Source organism: Rhipicephalus microplus, chromosome 1, assembly GCF_043290135.1.
Source record: "Rhipicephalus microplus isolate Deutch F79 chromosome 1, USDA_Rmic, whole genome shotgun sequence".
NCBI lineage: Eukaryota > Metazoa > Arthropoda > Arachnida > Ixodida > Ixodidae > Rhipicephalus > Rhipicephalus microplus.
The window spans coordinates 68,121,904-68,147,418 of NC_134700.1; the positions used below are offsets into that span (position 1 = coordinate 68,121,904).

Below are 25,515 nucleotides of genomic sequence, written 5' to 3' on the forward strand. Positions count from 1 at the left end.
CCTTCACGGCGAGCAAAGCCGGGGCTGGCCAGAGCCCCCACTTTGACTTTTAAGTTTTAAGCGCAAATATTATAGTGGCTAGCCACTATACAAATAGCATGGCACAAAGGCGCGAAATCTCGGACAGCATGGATCGGCCACCTTGTAAGGTCCACCTTCGCAAGAACTCACGGTATCCGCACTGCGGATACTGGATACGATTGCTGAGAGTGAGTGGTCAGGATGGCGGACGGGTCAGACGGGAGGCCTTTCGCACTTTTTCCTGCCGCTCAACAAAATCTCGAAAGTGCGACCGCTTGGCTTGGGCGTAATCCGCATGTTGAAGACTTATTATAGGTGCCATGTCGAGCACTTGCTCATGGCTGTTGAACACCTGGCAGCCAACTAGCCACTTCGTGTATGCCTTCTGTTGTGGAGATAAAGGCTTCGTGGGCAGGGATGACGGCTACATGGGCGCAAAAATGTTTTTATAAGGCCAACTTTATCGACATTGGACCCGATGCCGAACCTGAAGCTTCCAGACAGGAATACTCTTGTGTTGACTTGTGGAAGCACGTCATCGACTCCGACACGGGAGGGCGGGACATCTGGGATGATTTCATTACGGCCGATGATGCCGAAACTGCGGAAGCACGAATGGATGAGGGCATTGTAATGAAGCGCGCGGCAAGAGCGATTAAGATGAATTGGATGACAAAGATGACGCTCTGTAGTTTTCACTACAGAGCGTCATCAAAAAGCGTTTTCCCTAGCAGCTTTTTAAAGCTGTGTTTTATTTACTACCAACTTCAAGATACAGCGAAGATACCACATCACGTCCAGGTTCGTTATAAGCGGGCTCGACTGTATTCAATATTTATATATTATTTCTTACTTTTCTTGTGCTCGATTTGCATCAGAAGACATAAATACTTGCGCCTCCCAAAACAACGACAACTATCATGAAACGATGGTATACGTGCTCACCTTGACCGGTGTCGCTGGTTGCTCATTCGAGACAGGGGCAAAAACTCGGCCTCGGCCTTCACAGGTTGATTGCACAACTGCACACACACAACACCATCATCAAGAGTGCCACACTTCAAATCACACTTTTTGTTGCATTCTATTCAAGGTATGGCTAAAGTTCTAACGTTCTGAGATTCATTTAGCCTGGAGCATTCGTAAGCACACTGTCATTTTTTGCACCATTGCCATCGACGTCTTTTGCGTAGCCCGATTTGCCGGTTCCTTGAAATATAATTACCTCTGACAGAACACAGCAAGCTAACATCTTTTTTTTTTCCAATTTGTTTTCTTGCCAGTCTAGATTAAATTGTTTACTCTTAGTCTATTCCAATACTTCGGATTTGCAGTTATTCAACTGCTTGATGGTCCATTTCAAGTTCGAATCATGTGTTGACGTGTGCTTGACACTGTGTGCTTCAATGGCGTACTGTCACAATTGAAAGAAATACAAAAAAGCAAAAAGTTAAATGCAACCACCGCACCAAGTTGTACACTCTAACGGCCATTGCTCGCCTTGTCAAGTCAAAATCAGCAGATTGATTCACTGATAAATTGATAGAAGCAAGGAAAAAGTGCAACTCACCGGACACATTAACGTATCGCTCCCATAGTGCTTGCACGAAATCTGTTCAGAGGAACACAACAAAGTGGATAATCAGCAGGCAGAGGGAACAGCACAGCTTGATAAACTAAGCTAAATCGTCTTATAACAAAGGTTATAGGCCATCACAATTAAAGAGACACTAAAGACAACGATTTACGTCAGGAGTGAAAGCTCAATGTATGACGTCTAAAACAGCAATATTATCAACAGCAGTGCCCTACTTACCGAGAAATTTAGGTAAATGCACGAGAACACATGTGTCGCAGTAGGACCTTCGCAAAATGATCCTGATGATGTCAGAGTTACCGCCTACAATAAATCACTAGTACTCGACCTAGCTGCACTAAATAAAGAACCTTCCGTGCATCAAGAGACGTAATAAAATGCTGCTTCTTCGTTTCTGTTTGATTCATGGAGAAAAGAACCGCTGGACATTACCATGGGGAATGGCTCAAGCTGTTCAAAAGTGAATTTTTATCTGGTTAAATTGGACAGGTTGGGCCATCTAGCTGGGCCCAGTTAAACGAGGCACACCTGCCATCTCAGAGGCAATGGCAGGAGATTATTCAATGGCCGTTGTTGCAGCTGTGGCTCCTGCTACTGTCGTTCTGCTGCTACTAGTGTTGGCAGCCGCGCAGTAAGGCCGGGCAACAGTGACGCGAGACGTTCTGCTTGAGGCAGCTAATTTGAAGCGCGCTAACCCAATGTGGACCACTAAAACGTGGCTTTATTTGAAAATAAGCACTTCCTTGGCATAAAAGTATTACTATTAGGTTTCTGGAGTGCTATTTCAACAATCAACGTCGACTTAAAAGTTGCATTTAGTGTTCTTTTAACCAGAACAATTGTTTCAATACAAGTTGATTGATTTCATAGCAAGATTCAAATGGGGATTTTTATGAAGCAATAACGGCAAAAAAACATACCATTTTACAAAATCGCACATTGCAGTTGCTCATGTTTAAGGGGGGACGCAGCCTTTGAAAATCGAAAAATCGCGAAAAAGTCGATTTTTGGCAAACCACATATTCGGGCAGTATGTGTCATAAACTACCTTTTCTGTAAATATCAACGTCTAATTCGTCGCGAAACCATTTGAAATAAACTTTAGAACATGCCGCGGCGGCCCTCGAGCGGCGCGCGAGCGCTCAAAATACCCCAACTTGGCGTGATCGCAGTTTCTCGACCGCTCGACGGAGCGCCGCCATTTTGGTGTTGTTTTGTTTGTGAATTCTTGCTTTTTCTTTCCCCGCCACCTGCGTCGCCGGTGGCAGCGCAGGAGAGGAGCAAGCCGCTCATGATTGGAGGGCTCGCGAGAGCTTTCAAGTTTCCCGCGGCTGAGGCGCGCAGCTGGGATTGGGCGAAGCGCGCGCTCCCCAAGGACGCGGGGGAGCCCGCGACTGCCATTGGCTGCTGTGCGCGATGACGTAGCGCTCTTGCGCATAATGCGGCCGATGCGGCCGCTCGTCTGCTGCTCCTCCGTCCGGCGTCTTTGTGTTCCGCTCGCTTTCGTGTATCGTTGCAGCCGTTCACATACTCTCCACGTTTCAACTGTCTTCGAAACGATTTTCAACCGTCTTTACGAGACGATTTTCAACCGTCTATACGAGACCGTTGTGTTCGCTCACGATGCGCCCAACGAAAAAGAAGACGCTACAATCGTTCGGTGCAAGGAAGCGAGCTATGAAGCTTGTCCGCGCGGTGAGGCTCTCCGCTCGCAAGTGCGCCGACGGTGATCGCGCCGACGGTACCTGTGGGGCAGCTTCTGCTTCATCTACGCAAGAGAGTGGTCGCATCGACGCGCCTAGCAACGGGACTCCTGCTCCGCCGGTGCAAGAATTTGTCGTTACAAGTGCGCCTGGTGTCTCGTGCTCATCGACAGTGGCTTCCGCATCTTCTCTTTCATCGGCCTCGAGTCTGCAAAGACGCAGAATGCATCAGAGTCCTTTCACTCTGTGCTGTACTGATTGCTGTGGAGTCAGCACTGCATGATGCAGTGCTAAGATACAATGCTGGCGGCTACAGGGCCACCCAAGAGCTAGCTTTATCAGTGGGGCTAACACCTGGCCACCTGGCCATTCAACGGGCAGCCGAGAAAGATTCTCTGCGCTTGAAAAAGGCTAAGAAGCGATCCTAGAGAAGATGGAAAGGCGGCAAAGAAAGAGAGTGCCAAAGGACACCTCCAGTTACGCTGCAGGTTCATTTTAGAACTGCCTATGTGCTCAAAACTTTCAAACGTCGTTTTCTCAAAATGACTTTTTTGGCTAGTGAGGCTGCTTGTCTTTTTTTATTATGTACATGAATAAATTTCTGAGGGGGTGACAAGCCCATTTTTTCAATATATTGTGTGTGTTATTTATTATATTTAATCAAAATTTGATTGATAATATCCTAATCACGAACACAAAGTTTGATGGTCTGCTAAATCTTTTCAGCAAGGAAATTCAAAAAAAGGGCTCTGTTACCCCCTGGAGTATCAATCTGGGAATCATCATAGTTAATTTCACAGTTCCAGCACCTTTTGAAAGTTCTCCAGGCCTGGAATAAGAGAACCATGTGCACTACCCTGATATTCTGCTGTAACTTGAAAACCAGTGAACATGACTTGATGAAATTTTGTAGTTCTTCTACTGCTTTTGCTATAAGTCTATCCTGAAAATTTTATTAAGATATCTCAATAAACAAAAAAGTTGGTATCCGATGGTAGCCTCCCCCCTTAATTGTAGACCTTTAAAAAAAATCTTATAAGTGAACATACCTAAACTAGGCTCTTTACTGCATTTATAGTAGCATGGCCGCCCTGCAGCGTACCAGTCTATAATTTAGGTGCACCAAAACAAAATGTGTACAGTTGGTGCAATCAATAAAAATAAAAATATACAGTTATAGTATACTGGGCTTACCGAAATACTAGATGTACCATGATAGCAGGATCGAAGTGCGCATGCACAGATACGTACGTTACAAGTACCACTTACAGTACGCGCTATTTTTCAGATTTCACATTACCGTGCCAGCGTACGTGTACATAGTGTACGTAAAACATGGTGGCGCTCTCAGACACCTGCTTCGAAGTGATTTTGGCGTAGTTAAAAGGTTCACTTTGTTCGCAGCAAACGACTGTTTAAAATGGCTTCACTTGCCTTCACTTAGCTTCGACGGCCGAGTATTACGTATAAGTTGGCGTAGTTTTGGAGATAGCTTCCCATTTCGAACGTGTCTAGGCTTAACTACAAGATCGATGTAAAAAAAATTGGCAACATAAATGTTTCTGCATATGGTGCGTGGTTCATATTTATTTACTTTTATTATTACTAAAACAAACTTCCAGCAATGCTTTATGCGGTGACACAGGCAGACATTCACGCTTTCTTTTCCTTTTCACTGTTCTTACTTCTCTTATCAGGTTGTGCGAAATTTCACAATCCCAAATTAACATCCCGCAAACACCACTCTTACCACAACACGACACTTGGTAAGTGAGAAAATGAGCAACAATAAACTGTGGGTGGAGGCACCACCTTGAGAGATTCCTGCACAAAACACTGTGACAACATAAAATTTTGAAGGCGTCTAGTGGGTTCTCCATAGCATCTAATCGCTAAAATTGAAGTGAATTATAATTTGTGGGTACCATAGACCTGGCATATGAAGTTTCAAAAAATTTCATCGAGCCAATGTGGCCAAAATTCGAAAAATACATTGTGGAATTTCTTACGTCACGCGTGAAGATTACAACGCAAAATTTAAAATTAAATATCAACCTTGATTCTCTACGCTGATAATGAACTTATGACATTAGAGTTCTCAGAATGTAGTTTATCAATGTAAAACAACTCATTGTTTTTCTCTTGTGTCACTTTAACCTAGCAATGAGGTTTTGCGGTAATGCAGATATTTTTTAATTGTTTCCCAACTTGGCACTTCTTCAATGCAATGAAAGCGCCTTTGCAAGAGATTACATGAGGACTAACGCACATTTGAATAGGTGCTTTAAGGGTTTCGCACTCCTCAACTGCAGTGAAACCACCTTTACAGGGGCGTCACAGGTGGCTTAATACACACCCCTTCGTTCGTTCTGAATGTTTTGAAATTTTCTACAATTAAATTCAAATACCATCATACTCGTTTAAATATTTGAAGCATTGGAATATTTGCACAAGCCTACACTTGTGGCTTCGCTTATGGTTGCATCATGATTTTGTTTCAAGTAAAAGAATGAACCGTAGTGAACTTCCTGAGCATATTCGAATTGGAGGAGGAGGAAGAACAAGAGAGAAGGCAAGGAGATTAACCAAGCACGTGCCTCAAGGTGATAAGTGTAACTGCTGAACCTTTGCTCAACTTCATCTTATAGGAGAGCTCATTCAGGCCACACACAACCAAACACAGCCATAAGAATGTAGATTAGACAAATCTGTGTACTATCCATAATTCCCATGCCGGCTGAAGCATGATGCATTGCAGCTCCTATAGACACTAGCACCAAAGTTCCCTCTAGAGTATTTAAAGGAAACTCTATGGCTCTGGCCAGCTACTAGAGAATTCTAGTTACGCACCTCGATGCAGTTGTGGCAAAGCAGGCACGGGCAGGAGGGGTGCATGTGCAGGTGGTCGTCAGCCATGTCTTCGAGGCATATGGCGCACGAGTGCCACGCCCTGGCCACAGGAGGAAGGCACTCTTCCTTGGGCGCACCCTCCTCGTCTTCCTCCTTCACCTCTTCCTCCTCCCACGGTCCAAGGGCAAAGGCAAACACCTCCCGGTCACCCTCCCCGACACACCGCACGGCCATGTCTTCATCCTGGTGTTGGGGGAAGTGGTGAGCACAAAGCAACACACTGCTCAGACACTGGCACAGCCTGCGTCCCCACTACAAATTTCACCAGCTGAGCTGTGTCATGTGCACACAAAGAGTGCCGAGAAACGCTCCCTCAATTTCATGTTGATGCATGAGAAATCTTTTTGTCTAGACGAGTGTGGCCATGCAATCACTACTTGAAGAGGTGTGGATGGGAGCTTCTTTCCAAGCTCTTGCAGACATGGCTGTAGCAATACAACTACTTGGAAAAAGCAAGAAAAGCACACGCTTTTTTTTGGAGGGCGTGGACTGAGGCAAATGGTTTTGCAGTACCTAGTGAGTAAGACCATCTTGACAATGACTATAAATAGAATGTTTCATTTGTAAACACCTGAAGGTTAGGTTCTAAACACCTATGTATTTTCACACAAAAAAGATTAATTGGTAAAACGAGGTTTCCTATGCATCTAAGCGCATCCCCCAGCCACAGCTTTTTTTTTTTTTTTTTTTTCCTCAAAGAGCAACCTACAGCCAATTCCACCAAGAGCAGGCAGTGGTAGCCAGTGAGTCTTGGAGGCCATGTTTTGTGCTGCTGGATTACGACAAGAGAGAGCAATGCAAATGTCAGTGGCACATGGCAGGCTCTCGGCAGGTTTGTGCTGGCAAAACAAGTTCGCTTTGCTTCGTTTGTCAGTTATTTTATAGCCTTAACAAATGTCAGAAAGCGTTGATTAATTTGTGGGGTTTAACGTCCCAAAACCACTATATGATTATGAGAGACGCCGTAGTGGAGGGCTCCAGAAATTTCGACCACCTGGGGTTCTTTAACGTGCACCCAAATCTGAGCACACGGGCCTACAACATTTCTGCCTCCATTGGAAATGCAGCCGCCGCAGCCGAAATTTGAGCCCGCGACCTGCGGGTCAGCAGCCGAGTACCTTAGCCACTAGACCACCATGGCGGGGCATCAGTAAGCGTCTTTGAGATAAAAGCCTCAAAGTAAACACTGGCATGCAGCTCTCGTCAGCAGCAGCACAGAGCATGTTACATCACAAGAGGTCAATGCTTGCTATCAACCAGAGGTTCAGGGATATATGTGGGACATATTCTGTCAGATCGGCCATCAGCAGTATGCGTAAGGGAACCATGCTATGTAGAATGAAAGTAAGAAACTGAAAACGCATTCAGCTGCACCACTGATATCTGTAGCAATTCGCATTTTTAATGCTTTGTAATGAACTACACTTGGTGCAGAGAGATTGGTCTGCATTTTAAAGCCCCCCAACACTTTTGAAGCAATTATTTTCTTTGTGTGTGTGTTTTGAGTAGAGTGATGACTGAGGATGATTTGAGCATTGGTTTAAGCACCGATATCAAGTTATTTAGCATTTTTCTGACATAAACTCACTGCACCGCTGCCGACTGCGTCAGCATGTAGTGCCGCTTGCCAGAATTATTGTTGGAGGAAATGACAAAGCAGGGCGCAGGCCTGTGATTGGATAAATGTAGCTCTAGAATCGATCGTGACATTGAATCAAAACTGAGGGTACTGATGTGTTTCATTTCATCTTTCTTTTTAATTGAACTACAAATAGACGCAGCCACAAAACAAAAAAAAAAGAGAGAGAGATCACTGGGACAACTAAGAAGGACAGAGGTGCTATACCATTTTGACTTTAGATTTTTGGCTTGCATGGGTCGAATGTCCATACGAAAGACTTTTCTCCTTCTTTCTTCCCACTTCTTTGTGAGTATGCGACTTGTATCTTTCCCCACATGCAGTACGCTCTTGACCGTTGTTGAAGGGGTGCAACACACCATTGTTGTTCGTCACGCTCACTGACCAACTCGTGAAGGGTAAACAGTATTTCACCACTTTAGTCATTCCTCAAGTTTCCTTCTCAGAATAAGAGGAGGAAGTGACTTGGAACATTTTAAAGAATGACAAAAAAATACCTTGCTTTGAAAGAGCAGTGCCACACTCTGGCAAGTCAAGTGTCAGGCACCACCTTTGTTACCGTGGCAACGAGGTCAACATTGCGTTGGAAATAACAAGGACAAGCAGCAGTGGTGTGCAAACTTCCTCTACATGAGCACTTCCAGCTCATTTCACTGGGGTAGCCATCTGACGTCACCGAGCTAGTCAGGGCGAGCGAAATGTGGGCAGGTGACGCCGCGAAAATAAGTTTAGGGTAGGCATTTTTATCTTGTATTTCTAAATTTCTAGATCGAATAACTCGGAATTGCGCGCCATTATCACTGTTGTTCTTATTTTTTGTGTGTATGTCAAGTCTACACATCCCATGAAAAAAATGAAGCATTTGATAGTGTTGGAGGGTCCCTTTAAGGAGTTTCTTTTACCTGCTGGATATAGTTGTACGAAATCGCTGAAAATTCTTCAGGGTGTGAGTGTTAGGTAAAACAAGTGTTTGGTAAAAAACAACATAGATGTCCCACAAACCGATATGCTGTGGGATATCGAGAGCAACAGTGCGAGGGACTTGCCCGGCCGTAAGAGTGAGTGACAGTCTGAATATGACGCACAAAAAGTGGTTCACTGTCTGCAGCTATTTTACATTTTCATCATCATCATCATCATCATCATCATCATCATCAGCCTGACTACGTCCACTGCAGGACAAAGGCCTCTCCCATGTTCCGCCAGTTAACCCGGTCCTGTGCTTGCTGCTGCCAATTTATACCCGCAAACTTCTTAATCTCATCTGCCCACCTAACCTTCTGTCTCCCCCTAACCCGCTTCTCCCTTCTCTGGGAATCCAGTTAGTTACCCTTAATGACCAGCGGTTATCCTCTGTACGCGCTACAAGCCCGGCCCATGTCCATTTCCTCTTCTTTATTTCAACTATGATATCCTTAACCCCCGTTTGTCCCCTAATCCACTCTGCTCTCTTCTTGTCTCTTAAGGTTACACCTACCATTTTTCTTTCCATTGCTCGCTGCGTCGTCCTCAATTTAAGCTGAACCCTCTTTGTAAGTCTCCAGGTTTCTGCTTCAGAGCTAAGTACCAGCAAGATACAGCTGTTATATACCTTCCTCTTGAGGGATAGTGGCAATCTACCTGTCATAATTTGAGATTGCTTGCCGAATGTGCTCCACCCCATTCTTATTCTTCTAGTTACTTCAATCTCGTGGTTCGGCACTGCGGTTATTACCTGCCCTAAGTAGACATAGTCTTTTACAACTTCAAGTGTACTATTACCTATCTCGAAGCGCTGCTTCTTTCCGGGGTTGTTGCACATTACTTTTGTTTTCTGCAGATTAATTTTAAGACCCACCTTTCTGCTCTCCTTGTCTAACTCCGTAATCATGAGTTGCAATTCGTCCCCTGAGTTACTCAGCAATGCAATGTCATCGGCGAAGCGCAGGTTACTAAAGCATTCTCCATTAACTCTTATCCCTAACTGTTCCCATTCTAGGCTTCTGAAAGCCTCCTGTAAGTACACGGTAAATAGCATTGGGGAGATTGTGTCCCCCTGCCTTACACCCTTCTTGATTGGTATTCTGTTGCTTTCTTTATGAAGCACTATGGTAGCAGTTGATCCCCTGTAGATTTCTTCCAGAATGTTTATATATACTTCATCTACGCCCTGATTCCGCAGTGTCTGCATGACGGCTGATATTTCTACTGAATCAAACGCCTTCTCGTAATCTATGAAGGCTATGTATAGTGGTTGGTTATACTCTGAGCATTTCTCTATTACCTGATTGATAGTATGAATGCTTTCAATTGTTGAGTAGCCTGTTCGAAATCCTGCTTGTTCCTTTGGTTGATTGAATTCTAATGTTTTCTTTACTCTGTTAGCAATTACCTTTGTAAATAGCCTGTATACTACAGAGAGCAAGATGATCGGCCTGTAATTCTTCAAGTCCTTGTCATCTCCTTTCTTATGTATTATGATGATGTTAGCGTTCTTCCAAGACTCTGGTACTCTTCCCGTCAGGAGACACCTCGTAAACAGGGTGGCTAGTTTTTCTACACAATCTGTCCTCCATATTTCAGCAGATCTGATGTTACCTGATCCTCACCAGCAGCTTTGCCTCTTCGCATGTTCTCCAAAGCTTTTCTGACTTCTTCTATCATTACTGGTGGGGTGTCATCTGGGTTACTGCTAGTTCTTATAGTATTAAGGTCGTGGTTGTCTCGACTACTGTACAGATCTCTGTAAAACTCCTCCGCTATTTTAACTATCCTATCCATATTGGTAGTTATTTTGCCTTCTTTGTCCCTTAGTGCATACATCCAACTTTTGTCTATCCCAAGTTTCCTCTTCACTGCTTTGACGCTTCCTCCGTTTTTCAGAGCGTGTTCAATTCTCTCCATGTTATACTTTCTTACATCGCATACCTTACATCTATTAATCAACTTCGAAAGCTCTGCCAGTTCTATTTTGTCTGTTGTATTTGACACTTTCATGATTTGACGCTTCTTAATTAGGTTCTTCATTTCCTGGGAAAGCTTGCCAGTGTCCTGTCTAACTACCCTTTCTCCAACTTCCACTGCACACTCCGTAATAATACTCGTCAGATTATCATTCATTGTTTCTAAGCTAAGGTTAGTTTCCTCACTAAGAGCCGAGTACCTGTTCTGTAGTGACACTCTGAATTCCTGTACTTTCCCTCTCAGTGCTAGCTCATTGATTGGCTTCTTGCGTATCAGTTTCTGTTGTTCCTTCTTCAAGTCTAGGGGAATTCGAGACCGTACCATTCTATGGTCACTGCATCGTACCTTGCCAACCACTTCCACACCCTGCACGATTCCTGGGTGTGCACTCATTATAAAGACTATTTCGTTCTTATTTTCACCATTTGGGCTCCTCCATGTCCACTAGCGGTTTTCTCGTTTTCGGTAGAAGGTATTCGAAATCCGTAAATTATTGCATTCTGCGAATTCTACTAGTAGCTCTCCTCTGGTGTTTCTAGTACCGATGCCATAATCTCCTACTGCCTAGTCTCCAGCCTGCTTCTTCCCTACCTTTGCATTAAAGTCGCCCGTCACTATACGCGGCGATGGCGTAGTGGTTAGAGCATCCGCCTCGCATGCAAGAGCTCCGTGGTTCAAATCCCAGTGCCGCGCAGTTCCAATCCGGATTTTAAAAAAAAAAAACGTATTGATGAAACTGCATTAAGAGGCCTTTGGTGCGGCCTCACCGGTAACCACCGTTGGGAACGCACTCCCTCACGAGAGGATTGGCCACCCTGGTGTAGTATCCGGCCACTACCTCCCACATGCATACGTCAAATAACTCACGCTTCTCAGTCCCCAGCAGCTGCGAAGCAACTGACCACGACGGCGGTCAGATCTGCAACGCAGCAGAGGGTGCTAAGAATCTCTGGATCCGGAGAGGCCGCCATTGGAACCTGAACTTGGCAACGTTTAACGCTAGAACCTTATCTAGTGAGGGAAGTCTAGCTGTACTATTCGAGGAGCTAGAGGGTGTTAAATGGGGTATAATAGGGCTCAGTGAGGTTAGGAGGACAGATGAGGCCTATACGGTGTTACAGAATGGGCACGTCCTTTGCTATCGGGGCTTGGCAGACAGAAGACAACTGGGAGTGGGGCTCCTAATTCACAGAAACATAGCTGGTAACATAGAGGAATACTATAGCATTAATGAAAGGGTGGTAGGTATCGTAATTAAACTGAATAAAAGATACAAGATGAAGGTAGTACAGGCTTACGCGCCTACATCCAGCCATGATGACGCTTCTGTTGAAAGCTTCTATGAAGACATGGACTCGGCAATGAGCAAGGTAAAAACACAGTAGTTTATATTTTACTGTTTGCCAAATAAAATGCAGAAAAAGCCTCACTTTGATGTGTGGCGGTCCCATGCTGCCAATTTCCCCCTAAGTGGGTGCCCTCCCGAGCGACAATGTACGAGGTCTGTTAGAAAAGTATCCGACTTTTTGTCGAAGACAAGAAAAAAAAAAACTGGCACAATTGAAGCTTTGGAAACGTATTCCCCCTCAATGTAGTCCCCTTGAAACTCCACACACTTCTACCAGTGGTGCTGCCATTGTTGGAAGCATTCTGAGAAGGTCTCTTTCGGAACGGAGTTTGTAGCTCAGCTGTCATTGCAGCCGCAATGTCCTCCCTTGTCTGAAATCACCTTGCTTACACTATCCTGTTCAGATTGTGAAACAGCCGGAAGTCGCAGGGGGCCATATCAGGAGAGTAAGGAGCTGATTGAACTACAGGAGTCCGACTTTTCACCAAAAAAGTCTGAACAAAGTGTGAGGAATGTGCAGGAGCATTGTCGTGATAGATGCATCAGTTTATTGTTGGTCACAACTCGGGTCTCTTGCGCCGCACAGCATCACGTAGGCAATTGAGGACATCCCTGTAGTACTCTTTGGTGATTGTTTGACCCTGTGGTGCGTACTTATGGTGCGCAACACCGCGGGAGTCAAAAAAGGCACTCAGCATCACTTCGATGTTGCTGCGCACTTGGCGGGCCTCCTTTGGTTTTCGTGACGTGGAATGCTTCCACTGTGACAGCTGGGATTTGGTTTCCGGGTCATACCCATACACCCAAGACTCGTCACCAGTGAAAATGGTGTTCATGAAGTTACGCTCGCTGCTTGTGAGATCCAGCATGTCCTGTGAGACTTCAACAAGAAGTTGCTTTTGCTCCACCATGAGCAGTTTCGGCACGAATTTCACCGCAACTCTCTTCATGGCCCAATCTTCAGTCATAATGGAATGTGCAGAGAAAGTGCTGGTGCCCTTTTCTTCCGCAATTTCCCAGATAGTCACATGACGGTCCCGCATCACCACAGCATTCACTTTGGCAATGACCTAGTCATTTCGGCAAGCTGATGGCCGACCAGAGCATGGCTCACTCTCCACCGATGTGCTGCCGCCCTAAGTAGTTGTGCTCCTTTATCTGTGTGCGGCTCATAGTGTCGTCACTGCAAGCGTTCTTGATCTTCCCAATAGTTTCCACTTGGCTGTCGTGCAGTTTCCGGCAAAATTTGATGCGGTGGCGCTGCTTCAGTCGCTCCATCATTTTCCTTGCAACGAAAAAATTTATTAGAGCATTGTGCACTACCTCATTCAAACGTTGCGTCCCAGCAACTGATGCCATTTCCAGACGGGAAAAATTCATGCTTGCACACGAAGGTTCAAGGCCAGCTAATGCAAGCACGCTTGTTTCAAATCTATGAGGTTCTCACAAAGAAAAATAACGTTGGATGCTTTTCTAACAGACCTAGTACTTTGTTCTGCTGAACACCAGGACAGAAGTGCACTAGTGCCTATTTCACCAGTAGGTGCCTGGCGGCAATATTTCTCTGCCTCCCCCAGCAGCCGCTGATGCTGAATGATTTCACCAAGTCTGGTGGATCAAGGTGCGTCCAGGGGTTTTTTTCAAAGCCTTATGGGGCCACCTTTCAATGCGGGTACCCAGAAACAACCAAGCACCAGGTTGGTCGATGTACTCCTCTATCTTTTATGAAAAACTGGTAGGTTTCCAGTTGGCACTGGCAATTGATAGTAAAATAGTGGGGCTCTTCGATTTTCCACTTCTGGATACCCGTGGGCTGCCAGAGCCAGCCAGAGCGCGCTCGTTTTTCTCAGGTTGCTCCGTCCCCCCCCGCGGGGCACTTCCAGTTGGCGTTCGTTTTACTCGGGTTGGACAGTTCTGGCGACCCGCGGGGAGCCCGAGAGGCACCAGACGTTTCCAAGATAATTTAGTCGTGGAAGCTTTCTGGAAGGTTTTGGGCAGGTTTCAGGCTAGCAGACGCCAAAAAGGTACGATGCGCGCTCGGTGTCATCTTTGTGAGCACTAAATGGATTGCAATATGGGCGCTTGAGGACTGCGCCTTCGCTTGTCATAACGCATGGCGTTACCTTCTAAAGACTGTTCCGCCTTGCGAGATAAGGCGATTACGAGTGGCGGCGAGTGTTTGAAGCTACTGTTCATCGCTTTTGTTATGTTCCCCGTGAAGCTTCCTCCTGTGAACAACGTGGGGAACTCTTGCCTGTTGACTGCGTCGTGCACATGCCTTAAAAGTTATGAACATACGTACTACTCATTCGTACGCACGCATGAAAACAACTTTGGAGTTAATTTTTTTTTTTTTTGTAGTAGTTAGTGGAGCTGTGCCTGCTTTTTGTGCACTTAGCGAAGACGATTGTGATCGAACTAGCTCGCTCCGTCGTGTGTTTGCGTACGTGAACCTGTTAGAACCTCTGTCCAGACTACTCGATTGATCTTCAACGGTGATAGAAGGCCCTAGATAGCGACTGTTGGTGATGCTCGCTAGTCGCGAACGGCGTGCGAAACCATTTCCATCTATGAGCCAGCGTATGTGGTATGATGTTATACGATACGGCGCGAGAAAAAAAAAAACTGAGAATGAAATCAGAAATGCATACATCCTTTCGAGGCCCATTTCATCGTTGGCTTTGTCTTTTTTCACCTCTTTGTAATAATACCGCGTAGTACGTACTATGACCTAGTAGGTCGAATCAAAGCTGATATACATTGTGCCACTTAGTGTTACACTAAGTGCCACTTAGGACTGGAAAACAGGCCAAGGCAAGTTCTAAAATGGGTCAAGAACGTGTAATGCACACATTTATTTTATATACGACGCGCACTCATGATACGAATACCTGCGCATATCATAAACTTTAGACAAAAACCTAAGTTGGTCAATGTGTGTTTGCGACGTATAATACGTGATATCCTCAAACTCTTTTGGGGACACAATCACTTTCGCGTGACTTCACGTCGTGTTGTGCAGTGACTGATACGTGTGCTAAAGAGACGCGAGCTTGTTAAGCCGTCAGCGTCAAGGCAGCTCACCCTGCATCCTTCTCGAGGCAGCGTGCGCCAGCTGGCTGTTTTGTTCGCGGCGAGTGATCGTGCGAGCGTACGAAGTCGTACTCCAAATGCATACGCTCGAGGATATTATTTCAGCTTTTTGGCGAGCTTATCTGCGTATTTTCAAGCGGACAATGCAGAAAAAAAAACAACATACACGCGACGCATTGTTTCGTTTGCTGCCATGATGGTAGAGTTTGTTTACGTTTACGCTGGCTGTCCCGGCGTTCGATTTTGCGATCTTCGGGCAGCTTCGGGTTATCTCGGGTTCCCCACATACGTGACCATGACGCTGTTTCCTGTCCAGACCGGAACTAGCTGACTGACCCTCTTGCTAGCTCTGGCTGCCAGAGAGCTGTCAGAGGCCTGAAAATCAAAAAGCCCCAGTGCGAAATACCACGAGGACACAGCAACTCGGGTGTTGCATTGTCTTTTTGCTGTATCGTGTTTCTTTTTTGCCTTATTTTACAGTGCCTTACCAACTAGCTCGACTTTCAGTACTAGGAATCGCATCAGGTGCCTCCCGCATTGGAAGCGGCCACTCAACCATGTAGCCACTGCTGCGGTGCCCACCTCATTGAAATACTGGTGTGAAAAGGGGGTTGAGGTGTCCAGTCACATTTACAGTGAAACCTCGTTAAACCGTAGTTGGCCGGAGCTCGGAAAAAGGACGTACTAAACGGTAGTACTGCTTAACCGAAATAGCATCAGGTCACTCACTTACCTGTCAAAAAAAGAAACCTTGAGGGAGTGCGATGAAAGAACAAAAAACGTGCAGTAATTTATTAACTTCGCATGACAAAGTCTGTAATCTTCATTTGACGACGCGGCGACCTAGCAGCAACAACAGCGGCCTCAAACTCATTTATGCTGTGAGCCAGCTTTTCCGCCAGCCCCCTCTTCTCGGCAAATATGCGCATGAGGCTGATGCAATGCGCAGCTTTGGCCACTGTAGCTCGATCACCCGTGTTGTTGCTTTCCATGTCGTCCTCATCACTATCATTCGGCGACACTTCGACAACCGAGGCAACAATGGCATCGTCGGACATGTCCGGAGATGTCTGCACATCGCTGTCTACGTCTCTGAAGTCGGGGAAGGAAATGCCTTCCGTAACACCCTGACTCTCCAGCACTTCAGCTAGCAGAGTTTTGCAAGCTTCGTCTACGATGTCCGAAGTCTGGTCGATGGTGTCACTGGCGTCATATGCGGCGCCCGCACACACACTGATGCCAGCACGCATGAAGCAATTTTGAACTGTCGTTGCTTAAACCTGCCGCCACGAGTATTCGAGCAGGTGAATCGCACCAATCAGGTCGATGGAGAATAATTTGCCACATTCAATGGCCAAAAGAAATCTGCGCAGCAGATTCTTCTTGTAGAGCTGTTTTACAGCTCAAATGATGCCTTGGTCCGGGCTGGGCAATCGCTGTTGTGTTTGGTGGCAGAAAAGCCAACTTCACAGCCGTTAGGTTGTCCAGGGCGACGTGCGCCGAAGCGTTGTCTAAAATAACAACAACTCTTCTGTTCTTAGCCACAAAACGACGATCGATGAGGCGCACGTACTCCTCAAAGAGTTTTGCCGTCATCCATGCTTTGGTGTTGCTGCGATAGATGGCCCCTGATGGCAACCGGGCGCCTTTGAAACATCTAGGCTTCGCCGACTTTCCAATCACGAGGAGCGGAGTTTTGTCGGTTCCAGTCATGTTTACGCAAAACGCCACTGATATTCTGTCTTTTGCATGCTTGCCGCCGGTGCACGTAACACCTTTGAACGCGAGCGTTTTTTCTGGTAGCAGCTTAAAGAATAGCGCCGATTCATCCATATTAAAGACGTCATCAGGTGCGTAGTCTTCCAAGATGTTCTTCAGCTGACCATTTTGCCACTGCTGCGCGCCATCCACGTCAGCAGCAGCACCTTCTCCCAAAACAGTCCTCGTGGTAATGCCGTGCCTCGCTTTAAATCTGGCCAGCCAGCTATTGCTGCACACGAAGTTGTCATGGTTGAGCTGCGGGGCAAAAACCAGGGCCTTCTCCACGAGCAGGGGTCCTCTGATAGGCAGATTTTTTGACCGTGCAGCTTTTAGCCACTTCACCAGCGCCTCCTCTACATCCAAAAACGCCGAACCGCGTAGCCGGCACCTTTTCGCAGCTGCAGCAGCACTGCCGAGCAACTTCTCTCTGGAATTCCAAATTCCACACACCGTGGTTAACGACAGGTCCTTTTCGCGTGCCAGCGCCGATTTTTTCGTGCCACTTTCAATAGCACGAATTATGTCCAATTTCTCCTCTAGTTTCAGCACTCGATGCTTTTGTCCCAGCTTCGGCATGACGCAAGTACGAAGCAGTACAAGCACACATACACAACACGTGAAAAACGACGCGAGAGCTGTACGGCACGGATCAACCAGAGAACACCTATGCACGACGCCAAAGGAACAAAGAAAGCAAAGCAAGCGCACACCGCGTTTGTGTGCTTGTGCAAAGCGCCATCGCGTGAACAACACCAGAAGCCTATACAGCTGAGTGCTTCTTGTTGCAGAAAAATCCAAGAGATGGCGCTCACCAACACAGCTGCCATCATCATCAACACAAACAAGCGAGGCCTGTTTCGATCTCTGGGGCTTGCTGTTTTCTCGGGACGCCCAGTGGGCGACGACAAGCCACGGCGAGTGCGCAACGAAAATTGGAAAAACTACTTATTAACCGATACAGACGCAATAAGCTGGTACGGCTTATGTGGATACAAAATGCATTATGTTCCAATGGCCGCCGAGTCGGGGATTTGACTTCACTACTTTTAAAACGAAACTACTGTTTACGCGGGTACGGTTTAACGAGGTTTCACTGTATTTCACAAATCCAAGCACCCCTGGCTCTTACTCTTAGCTACCCTATCATGAAGCGTACCTAGAATCAAATGCATACATTTTGCAAGCCCCCTAGAAGTTCTCTTTCAGAGAGATTCTACTGCATTTGTAGCAAGGAGTATCTTGGCAGCATTGCTGAGTGATGCCCTAGCAAAACTGTGCAACAACCAGCTCAGACAGCTCACGCTGTCTTTAATAATGCGACTACACCCACCAGTATGCGCTGCACCATGTGGCCATTGTGAGCCAGCTCGGCCAGGGCTATGCCGTGCGGCGGTGGCTCATCCAGTTGGGACGTCAGGGCCTCCACCAGGCTGCGGACCTTCTCGTGCTTGGGCACCCGCACCCGGTACGGCACCGGGTCACCTCCACCCAGGGGCACATACGTCACATCTGCACACAGCAGCGACACAGACCAGCTATTGGCACGCTGCTCTCATGAACACTCAAAATCAGAGCCATAGTGAGAGTCAAAAAAAGTTCTGTGCTTAGGCTTGTGGGTTTCCCATTCATTTTAAATGAGGACATGGCACTTTGAAACCCTTTTTCATTTCTTGATTGGTTTTGATGAAATATTTGCGGGCTTATTTCATACATATAATTACCATATTTAGTCAAATACCAAACCCACCTTTTTTCCGGAAAATTTGATGCCAATTTGGTAGAGGGTCCATTAGGCGGGAGAAACAGCAAAAATTTCGCGTGACAGCTTTGTTTGTTTTGGCCCGTAAAATGCGCGACTAATCTTTTTTGTAGCCCGAAGCTCTTTTTGCTTCCTAAAGCTGGAAGCGCCACAACCTTCCAGCTATAGTTCCTAGAATAGCATAGCTGCATTGGATGATGAGAGAATTAATTTTTCCCACTAAGGGCTGTTGGCTACGGCAACGCATTTTGAACATTAAGTTGCATCGTCTTGCCAATCGGGATCCGCTGCGGTCAGCGGACCGACGGGTGCACAGCGTTGTTACTTTATCAGGTAGACCGCGTTTCGCAAGTGTAGAGGCCTAATGAGCATATATCTTACACTGCAGTTTAGGGATAGGGTAGGCACACTTGGACTGATTGATGTTGCAAACTGCCAACATGTCCTCCATTTCTGGCTTAAGTTAGCGCAACTAAGACAATTTTGAGGCAGGACAGACATTTTGGTGCCCAGTGTAGGACAATTTCAGCAACTTTCATGGTTTTGGTGCAGCTTGGTGCAAAAATAAGGAATACAATATATCTTCATTACAATAGATCCTCAGCCTCAGCTCGCCTCACCATTGGCCCGATGCTCCCTCTGGGAGATCGTCGTCTGCTGCTTGTGTGCCGCGAGGACATGGCTCTTGAAAATGACTACTTCGTCACATGTTCACACGGCTCGATGATCACTTATGATATAATTACGCTTTAGTTACGAGCAGTAGGCCGATGCGCAATCAGGTTACTACGAGCGTGGCGCCTCATCGGAGTCGTCTTTAGCCCTCACTTCGCCAACAGCGAGAATGCGGGCAGGAACGACGCGCTAGCGCACCCGTGGCGATGTGCTTCCTCGCAAGCAACGAAACTGCAAGCGGCGGCACGATCAGATTACTATGAGCGGCCGCAACGGATGAACAATCAGATTACTACGAGCGGGCGCACGATCTACGAGCGCAGTGCGTCATCAGAGTCATCTTTAGCCCTAACTCCGCTGACAGCGAGGCTGCGGGCAGGAACGACGCGCTAGCGCACTTTTGGCGACGTGCTTCTTCGCAAGAAATGAAGTACATCACTCGCTAGCTCCTCTGAACCATGTACAGGCATTTTAACCATCGACAGCAGACCACACAGTCAAGCTCGTCACCCCCCCCCCACTGTCAAGGATTGCTCAAAACAGCGGCTAGCAGTCTTGCGCGTCATCAGTCGAAAATGCGATGCCAAGTGCAGTGCGCTCCGTTTTTTGTCATCGTAGTTACACATTTCGCACATCGTCACTGAACACCACTGGCACGGGCATTACCCGCCGGTTGCACTGTCCCTGCGGCCGCGCACTCCCCGGCCATATGGAGTGCCGTCAATAAGCTTTTGTGATGCAACATGCTTGGAGCCGTGCTCTTGGTATCGCCGCGAACGTCTATGAATGTTCTGAGGCAATGAAGACCTCGTAGATTAGGGTTTCTGCGACCGGCCGTATGATGATGCGTTTCACGGCTAGAGTGGCAAAAGAGCATGTATGAATCAGGGGCATGAATTTTTAAATGCCCGTTTTGCGTCATTAAGGGGGGACGCGGCCCTTGAAAACCGAAAAATCGCGAAAAAGTCGGTTTTTGAAAAACCACATTTTTGGGTTGTATGTCTCATAAACTACCTATTCTGTAATTATCAGCACCTAATTCAACCACAAACTGCAAAAAAAATACTATTTTCGAGGCCGCCGCGGCGCCCAAAACAGGCGCAAAGCCCGAAATCAAACCAAACTTCGCGCGCGTGCCATTCCCGGACCATGCGGTCGTCCCGCGCCATCTTGGTGTTCTTTTGACCGTGAATTCTTTCTCTCTCGTTCGCCGCCTTGCAAAATGGCGTCGGCAGCACAGTTGAGACGCTATTGGCGTTTTCCCGCGATGCGATGCGGAGCGCTGATTGGCTAGAGCAGCGCATTCATATCTCGCGGGAGAAAGCGTGCCCGCCATTGGCTGCTGTGCAGCAGCGGGGGCGGTCGCTCCTCTCAATGGCGCGTCCAGCGCGCTCGCTTCGTTGTTGCTCTCTGCTCCGTCCGCCTCGACAGACGTCTGCTTACGAGCCGCTCTTCGCCTTGTGCTATCTTTTCGATCATTTTCTCTCGTTTTTTTTTTTCTTTTTGCACTAGTTCTGTGCCTTTCGTCTTTGTTGTTGCGGGCGATGCCGGCAACGAAGCCGAAGTCAGTGCGGAAGTCCGGTGCGAGAGGCGTGCTATGCGGCTTGTACGATCATCGAAATTCCGCTATTCTGCTGCGGGTGCCGACTGCGTAGACGCTTGCAGCGACGGAACTGTGTTGTCGGCTGTCGCCAGTCGAGAATCCGACACATCGAGTGTGGCTGGAGCCGCAAATGCACCGAGTGTTTCCGAGATCGCCGGGCTCGACACGTGCTCCGAATCGATGCCATCCAGTGTGACACCGAGTGCTTCTGATATCGCCGGACCCAGCACTTCGTCTGAATCGGTGCCATCGAGCGTGACACCGAGTGCTTCTGATATCGCCGGACCCAGCACTTCGTCTGAATCGGTGCCGCCATCGAGCGTGAGTGGAGCGTCGCTTCATCTGCGGACGCGTTTCCTAACGAAGGAAGAAATCGATGCGAATGCGAAACGTCGTGACGCCGTTCGCGCTGAACTCGAGTCTACGCCGGCGACGAAAAAGAAATTTCAACTGATGCAGCCGGCTCTTGCACCTGCAGTGACAAGTGAGGGCGAACATTTTTCGCTCATTCAAATGAACATCTTTAACGTCGTGCTCAGCCGCAGAGTGTGCAAAGAATGTTTGAAAGGTACTATGACTGTCCGAGAGAGCACCAAGCTTGCACTTGCAACAAAACTTGAAGTTGTGTGCGCCTCTTGTGGCACCGTCGATAAATTATGGACATCACCCCGCAAAAAGGACACGCAGGCCTTCGATGTAAATGTCCGCGCCATAATGGCTATAAAGCAAATAGGCAAGGGGCAAACAGCTCTTAATGACTTTTGGGCTGCCATGAACGTGTCTTACAGAGGTCTTCACCACAAGACGTTTCAAAAGCACTTGAAAGAGACGTTCAGGAAGCCAGAGGCCACCGCTTTGGAGAAGTTTTATGCTGATTCTGCCACAGCAGTGATCAAAACATATAAAGAAATGGACCCCAGCTTCTGCAAGGACATCACCGTAGTGTACGATGGCACATGGCATAAGCGGGGTCACACATCACACATCGGAGTGGGATCGGTAATTGACTTCTTTACAGGTCTCATCTTGGATGCTGTAGTTCTTTCAAACCACTGCCTTGGATGCCAAACAGGGCCCAAACCTGGAGATGCAGCATACGAAAGTTGGCAGAAGCACCACATTTGCCAGAAAAACACAGACGCAAAATCGGGAAGCATGGAAGTGGAGGCAGGCTTGACTCTCTTTCGGCGGTCTGTATCCAAGCATGGCCTGCGGTACACCACTCTTGTGTCCGACGGAGACAGCCGTACCTTCGCTGCCCTCACAGAAGAGAATGTGTACGGGCTAGTGCCAATTGTAAAAGAAGAATGTCTGAACCATGTTCACAAAAGGATTGGAAGTGCTCTTCGAAACATTGTGCAGAAAAGTGATAAGCCACTGAGTGGGAAGGGGAAGCTGACTAAAGCCCTCATTGAAAAGCTGACAGGATATTATGGTTGGGCCCTGAGAAACAATTCAACTGACCTAACAGCCATGCAGCGTGCAGTGATGGCAACATATCACCACGTCACATCGACTGACCAGGACCCTCACCATGAACTTTGCCCAGAGGGGGCTCAATCGTGGTGCCGCCATAGAGCTGCAGAGGCAAAGCGTGAGCCACAGCCAAAACATAAACACAGCCTACCGGACTATGTCGCTGCAGCTATGCTGCCCATCTACGAAAGACTGTCACAAAAGTCGCTTCTTCAGCGCTGCCTGGGAGCGAAGACGCAAAATGCATCAGAATCATTCCACTCCATTCTGTGGTCTCTGATGCCGAAGGAACAACACTCATCCTTGATCGCGGTAGAAACAGCACTGCATGAAGCAGTGCTGCGCTACAATGCCGGCTGCTGCAAAGCAACCCAAGTGATATCGGACTCCATTGGACTTCAACCAGGTCATCTGGCCATCCAGCGAGCTCGTGAAAAAGACGCTTTACGCCTAAAAAAGAATTCTAAAAGACACCAAGAGAAGATGAAGGCCAGGCAAAAAAAGAAAAGAGTGCGCCAGGACACTTCTAGCTACTGTGCTGGAGCTTTTTGAAAAAAACACGTGTTTTGAGCTTTCTCGGCCTGTTTTCTCAGAACGGATTTTTTTGCTAGTTGTGGTACTGAGGAAAGCAAGAACTCGAAAACCATTCATCAGATTTGTGTGCCGTTTTTTTTATTCTGTTCCTGAATGACCTTGCAAGGGCGTAACAAGCTCCTTTTTTTGAAAATTGGTGCTGTTAATTTATAATAAACAATTAATTTTTGATGAATCTGGTCATTACTGGTTACATCAAATTCAAAGTTGCGTGAAAATTTGGGGGGGGGGGGGGGGGGGGAATTAAAAAAACGGCTTTGTAGCGCCCTGGGATAGCTATCAAGGAATGACCACAATGAATTTCAGCTTTCTACTATGTCCTGGGATTTCTCACGACTCTTCCTCAGGCACCCATGTGAAGCACCCAGTTAAACCTCAATAACTCTGGAACTAAGAAACACAGCTTCGTGAAACTTAGCAGTTGTGCTAGTTTTATTGTAGTGAACAACCCCTGAAAGTTTCATCCAGATATCTTAAAAAATAAAAAGTTCGGTCTCCAGGGTAGCCTCCCCCCTTAAATATACTAAAAATTCCTGTGCCACCAGTCTTCTGACAATAACTTTTTTATTTGAAAAGAAGGCATAGGCCGTCATGGTGTGATCCATTTTTCTGATGCAAATAAACCTCTCTCCAAAAAAAGTAATGCTCAGTGATTATTTGTAATCAAGTACTTAATTACACTAATTACAACTTCAGCACATGAAATATGTGTAATCATTTCAGTATATGGCCTTATTCAATTACAATCTTTTCTGTTATGCCTATCACACCCCTCCTTCATACAAAAAACTTGGTTTAAATTTCGTACTTGTTCTTTGTAAATCATGAAAAGGAGGTTATGGGGAAAAACAAAAAGCAACCAAGGCACACTGGTCAGAGACCAGATGCCTGAGAAGTCAAATATCACAAGACAAACCTGAGATCACAATTTTTAGGTGTTTTAGAGATGTAAAAAGAAGTTGGAACATTAAATGCAGTTTTCTCAATACTGTTTTGGCATTATGCTCAGCTCGTGGAGCAGATATCTAGGCAACCACTGCACAGATTTTGATTCCGTTTATTTTCTAACGCTCCTTGAACTGTGCTTGAGGGGGCTGCAATATTAGTTTTTCATTTTACTCCTTAAAGAATTTTTTATAATGTTTCTTGTTTGTAGTGCAAGTGTCCTCTATGCAGTGTCGCTGGAGAAAGCGTTAACTACAAATTTTAGTGTTGCAAAAAAATAATTTTGAGAACGCAGCCCCCTTCAACATACATTTGGCAGTGCATACAGTTATTACCAACTATTTTTGTCATTTTATAAATCTTCCAGCCCCTCCACGAGGTTTAATTTTAAAAATGCACGGTGACGCGATTCTTAGTGCCTGTGCCAATTTTCATCATCATCCAACCAGAAACAAGAAAGTTCATTGCCGAAGGCACTTCTCCCCTTAAGTGGGGAGAGTTGGCTACAAGAGAGTTGGCTACTTTATGGGCAACTTTTTCATTTATGTATAGATCTGAATAAAATTTTCACAGTTTGTTTATTTAGATGTGCAGATTCTAAAGATATAATTACTTTTTTGATAGGTCAAGTAGTTTCCAGGACACTACACAATCAATGTAAAACCTGGCTCCTTTTAGCATCTAAAATTTAGCCTAATTAGCAACTAAGAAGGAAGCACCAAACCATTGGCGACAGTGAAGAAACAATGTAGGATGTTTAAGGAGTGCAATATGCTATAAATCAATTCGCTGGGCCAATTTAAACAGTAGTTAGAAGACATCAATGTTCAGAGAAAAAAAGCCACCTTCACCTGTCATGCATGTGACCCAATTAAAAATTTTGTTATCTGTATGTTGCCTTTGAAATAGGCTTACTGCATACTGTATGCATTTATCTTTATGGAAAAAAAAGGAACTATGCTGATGGCTCGAATGGAACAGAACTTATTTTCTCTACAACTTGGCAAATGTGCCTAAATTGACGTTTTGAGAAAACGAGGAAAAAAAAAACGTTTCAAAACACCTTTATTAAAAATACTAATAAAATTAATTGAAATCTTATGAAAATGCACCAGGGGCACAATATGGATGCATCCCATCCTTATGCTTCTTCTTGACCAGCTTTCTCAGACTTTGAGACGCTTCTCTCTATTCATCTGAGGTTGCACTCTGGCAACAGTCCTTCTCCCTAGACCACAGGCATGTGCCGCTAAATATTGTGATGTCGAGCTGCTCTAGAATTGCAGCAAATGTATTGACATTGCCCGTGTTGAAGCACAGCATAGCTTCTGCAGCAGCAGCTTGCACAGCAAAAAGAGAAGCATGCTACTCCTTTGATATCGACCTCCAAATCACGGATTGGAGGCTTTCGTGTGAATTCTAAGTCTTGACTTGCTGGCATCTTGCCT

General features: G+C 46.3%; 1 protein-coding gene across 7 annotated transcripts in view; it reads right to left on the bottom strand.

Annotated features, from left to right (window-relative positions):
* The window catches only part of LOC119178743 (uncharacterized), a 168,873-nt gene that overhangs the window by 60,745 nt on the left and 82,613 nt on the right, over window positions 1–25,515 (bottom strand). For all 7 annotated transcript variants that reach the window (XM_075875543.1, XM_075875630.1, XM_075875588.1 and 4 more), the window contains 4 exons: window positions 18,346–18,524; window positions 6,172–6,414; window positions 1,592–1,633; window positions 967–1,043 (listed from right to left, as the gene is read on the bottom strand). In XM_075875543.1, coding sequence (XP_075731658.1) covers window positions 967–1,043; window positions 1,592–1,633; window positions 6,172–6,414; window positions 18,346–18,524 — 541 coding nt within the window. The remainder of the gene's footprint in view (window positions 1–966; window positions 1,044–1,591; window positions 1,634–6,171; window positions 6,415–18,345; window positions 18,525–25,515) is intronic.